General features: G+C 38.1%; 1 protein-coding gene across 1 annotated transcript; it reads left to right on the forward strand.

Annotated features, from left to right (window-relative positions):
- Positions 1,744–2,382, forward strand: LOC107633304. Its single transcript, XM_016336948.1, has one exon. It carries the CDS (start codon positions 1,744–1,746, stop codon positions 2,380–2,382), a length of 639 nt encoding a protein of 212 aa, XP_016192434.1.

Here is a 4,643-nt window from a genome sequence, read left to right on the forward strand (position 1 = left end):
AAGTTGTCTAATCAAAGGCCAAAAAGCATTCTTTTTACACTTAAGCCAAAATAAGAGAGAGATCGCAAAATCATGCTAAATCATTGGCTAAATGTGAGAAAAGGTTAGCAAAATGCTCTAAATCCAACACAAGATAAACCTTGAAAACGGGGTTTATCACTGATCCCATCGATGAAGATGAACCAAACCCGGAAGACTAGTGGTACAAAATTGCTGAGAATGATGATCAAGTGGAGAAGCCCTTTGATTTATGCCCCAAAATTCCAATATCCAAAGATGAATTCAATGAATGGTACAAACCTTGGCATGCTGCTCTCATGGTCAAAGTTTTGGGCAAACGAGTAGGCTTAGGATTTATGGAGCAACGCCTCCAACGCAATTGGGCTAAAAAAGGTAAGATTAATGTTATCGACATAGATCGTGACTATTTTTTGGTTCATTTTGTAGATGAAGGTGACTATAATCATGCCCTAATGGAAGGGCCTTAGATGATTGCCAGTCACTATCTTATTGTCCAACGTTAAATACCCTTCTTTTTATCTTCTGAGAAAGAAGTCAGGAAAGTTGCTGCTTGGATTCGTATTCCCAACCTTCCAATCGTACTCTATAACCATAGATTTCTTTGGAGAATGGGTTCAACTATTGGCCACATGCTTAAGATCGATCACACTACATTGATTTACTCTAGAGGTCATTTTGCATGTATATGTGTCAAAATTGATCTGAGAAAGCAGTTAGTTCCCAGAATTTCTATCTTTGGCAAGGTCTTAAACATTTAATATGAAGGTCTGCATCAAATCTGCTTCTCCTATGGAAAATATGGTGACCGGTTAGATCATTGTAATGAAACTCCGATGAAAGAACCGGCGAGTCAAGTCAATGCTGGTGGAGAAGAGGAGAATATCAATTCTGATAATCAGAATCATGTTGATTTCGCAGACCAAAATGGAAAGTCTCATGATTCCTACAATCAAAGTGTTCCGAGCAATAACCAAGATCCCCCTTGTTTCGGGCCGTAGATGATGGTCAAACGACCACTTAGAAGAAAAAATGGCAATAATAATCCGAATAATCCTGGAAGCAATCGACGACATGATTCTTTCTATAATCATAGGTCTATTAATGAGGAGGATAACCAGGGAAAGGAACATTGGTCAAGATTCAATGCTTTGCAAGAAGAAAGTGCACTAATTACGTTGGAGGGAGAACCACATGTAGAAGGCAAATCTTCAAGTATTACCAATAATTGGGCTTCTCCTAATAAGGCCCAGAAAGAGAAAGCAAATCTCCAGCCCATTAAAAAAAAGGTTCTAAAGCAAGGTGCTGGCAAAAATCCCCAAATGGGCAAGAAACCTTTATCTAATAAAGTTGGGCCAACCCAGAATGAGAAATTAGTGAAGTCCATCCCAAAAGCCACTACCAAGCCATCCTCCTCTTTGGTGGCAACTCCTAAGAATGTTCCCTCCCCTACCCCTAAATCTAAAGATCCTGAATTTGAAGCTATGGAGGGTGTCGTTATGAATTACATGCGTCGATTAGGGCGGGAGCAATACGAAGCTGATGTTGCTGCAAAAAAGGTAAAGATTCAATTTGAAGACTATGCGATTTGTTCTAATCCTATGATTGCTTCCCCTTCTACTGGTTCCTCTTCAAAGCCAATGGAATTAGGGTACGAGCCAGGGGAAAACGTTAGGAGAGCTCCAGATGATGTCAAGGCTCTCATTGTATAGAAGAACCCCAATAATGGGGCTGACTCCTCAGATAAGTCCGAATCGAGACCCCAGGCTCAAGCCTTGGTGTGACTTTGTCCTTGGTGATTCCCCCTTCTCTGTTTGTTTTGTGATGAATATTATAAGTTGGAATTGTAGAGGTGCTGGAGGAAAAACTTTTCCTACTCTTATTAGAGATATTAGAAGAGAGTATAATACAAATTTCATTATTCTTCTTGAAACTTATATAAATGGTTCGTGTGGGGCTACTATTCGTGACAAAATTGGATTTGATAATTCCTTTATTGTGGAAGCTAATGGCCATTCGGAAGGAATTTGGTGCCTGTGGGACTCAGGTTCTTGGAAAGTTGATATTTTAGAACATAATCATCAAATTGTTCATGTTAGGCTTACCAGTAATAATGCTACTACCTGGCTCCTCTCTGTTGTTTATGGCAACCCACAACGCCCGAATAGAAGATCCCTTTGGACTTCCCTCCGTTCCCTGGCAGCCAATATTAATCTTCATTGGTGCATATTAGGATATTTTAACGCTCTTCTTCATGATTATGAAAGACAAAGGGGTACTCGTAGTGCTAATTCTGGAGCTTGCTCAGACTTTCAAAGTTGCGTTTCTGATTGCAGATTGGTAGATTTAGGTTATATGGGCTAGCCTTTCACTTAGAGAATGGGTGATTTAGTCGAGAGATTGGATCGTGGTCTGTGTAACCTTGACTAGCAGCTAGCCATCCCCGAAGCTAGCCTTAAGCATTTACCTAATTTCAAGTCTGACCACACGGCCATCTGCCTCTAACTCTCTACTGAAGCCTCTTACAATAGACACAGAAGACCTTTCCGTTTTATTGCTGCTTGAATTTCTCACCGTGATTTTCACAGATTGGTTGAGAATTCTTGGAATGTGTAGGATTCCTAGTCTGATGGTATGATAAGCTTCAAAAATTCTCTAAAAAGTTGGAATTCTGATGTTTTTGGGGATATTTTTAAAAGAAAAAGACCTCTTCTTAGACGATTGAATGGTATAACTTTAAGTCTTTTCCAGGGAAGTAATCAATTCCTTGAGAAGCTCCAAACTGATCTCTAGAAGGATTATAAAAATGTGCTCAATCAGAAATTAAAAGTAGATAAAATCGCATTAAAAAGGAAATTGAAAGTAACACAAGAGTTCATAAACTAAATGGGTAAAATAAAGGAATCAATAAGAGAAGTAGATAACTAAAGTGCTAGAACAAATAAAAGCAAGAGAAAACTAAATTAAAATAAGACTGAAACCTAAACCTAAGGAGAAATTGAAAGAAGAAACCTTAAACCTAGAGAGAGGAGATAGAGCCTCTCTCTCTAGAATTCCACATCTAGAACCTGAAAATTGTGAATGAATGAATCATGAATGATCAGCTCCACTCCCCAGCCTCTTGTCTTCAATTTTGAGCTTGAAACTGGGTCAAAAGCAGCCCAGAAATCGCCCCCAGCGTTTTCTCGTAACTGAGGCACGTGACGCTTGTCACGCATACGTGTCAGCCACGCGTACGCGTCACTGGATATTGACCTTTCCTCACGTACGCATCGTTTGTCTGCTGCACCAGTCACGCGTACGCGTTATCCATGCGTGCGCATCGAGGCCAGCTTCTCAAATCTCCAAATTCTTGTGTTCCTTCCACTTTTGCATGCTTCCTTTCCATCCTCTAAGCCATTCCTTTCCTATAAAACCTGAAAACACTTAACACACATATCACGACATCGAATGGTAATAAGAGAAGATTACAAATTAGCAATTTTAAGGCCAAAAAAGCATGTTTTCAATCATAGCACAAAATTAGGAAGGAAACTTAAAAACATGCAATTTACATGAATAAGTGTGAGTATAATTGACAAAATCTACTCAATTCAATGCAAAATGTACCATAAAATAGTGGTTTATCAATCTCCCGATACTTAAACATTAGCATGTCCTTATGCTAAGCTCAAGAGAACCAAAAGAGCGAAGGGAAAATGGTAGGACTTATGCAATGCAGCCTATCTATATGAATGCAACTACATGCTGAATGCTTCTACCTACTTGGTTAAGAGTAAATAAATCTTTCAAGAACAAATATGAACTGTATTCCACTAATTCAAATCATAAAATGAAGTACAAGTAGACTTGCAAGAAGAAAGCTTGTGAAAGCCGGGAACAAAGAATTGAGCATCGAACTCTCACCGGAAGTGTATACACTCTAATCACTCTAGTGTTTGAGGATCAATTCTCTCGGTTCTCTACTAATCCTGCTTTCTAAGGCTTGCTCTTCTTCTACCAATCAACACAAATTTAATTTTAATGCATGAATACACATATCAAGAGGAATTTTCATTGGTTGTAATGGGGTTAGGGTCAAGGTAGGAATGTATTTGGTCAAGTAGATTGAAATCTAAATCCTTGATTAACCTAAACGTCCCACCTAACCTAAGACAATCCATGCAATTAAGATACAAAACCTAACTACCCGTTAACTATCTTTTGCTACATATTCATGCATCCCAAATTTGAGTACAGTACATATGCATTGCTACCACCATTTATTTTGGGGCATTTTGTCCCCTTTTTATTATTTTCTCTTTTTTTAATTTTTTCTTTTTATTCTTTTTATATATGTGGTGGTTAATATACATATACGAGAAATCAATGCATATGATTAAAGTATTGAATGCAAGAATATGTGCTTAACTATCTTTTTCACATTCTCACTAAAATATACAATACCCAATTCCCAAACCAAATGTTCCCAAACCCAATTTTCTCACACTTAAATCATGCACTCTCTCACTAGTCTAAGATAACCAAGAATTCAAATTAGGGACATTTATTATTTTTTCGCTTAGAGTTAGTGATGAGCTAAAATAAAGAACAAATGGGGTAAAATAGGCTCAACATTGGTTTGC

This window comes from Arachis ipaensis, chromosome B03 (assembly GCF_000816755.2).
Source record: "Arachis ipaensis cultivar K30076 chromosome B03, Araip1.1, whole genome shotgun sequence".
NCBI lineage: Eukaryota > Viridiplantae > Streptophyta > Magnoliopsida > Fabales > Fabaceae > Arachis > Arachis ipaensis.

Coding starts and splice junctions, on each gene's coding strand:
- LOC107633304 (XM_016336948.1), top strand. CDS start 1,744: ATGGGGCTGACTCCTCAGATAAGTCCGAATCGAGACCCCAGGCTCAAG.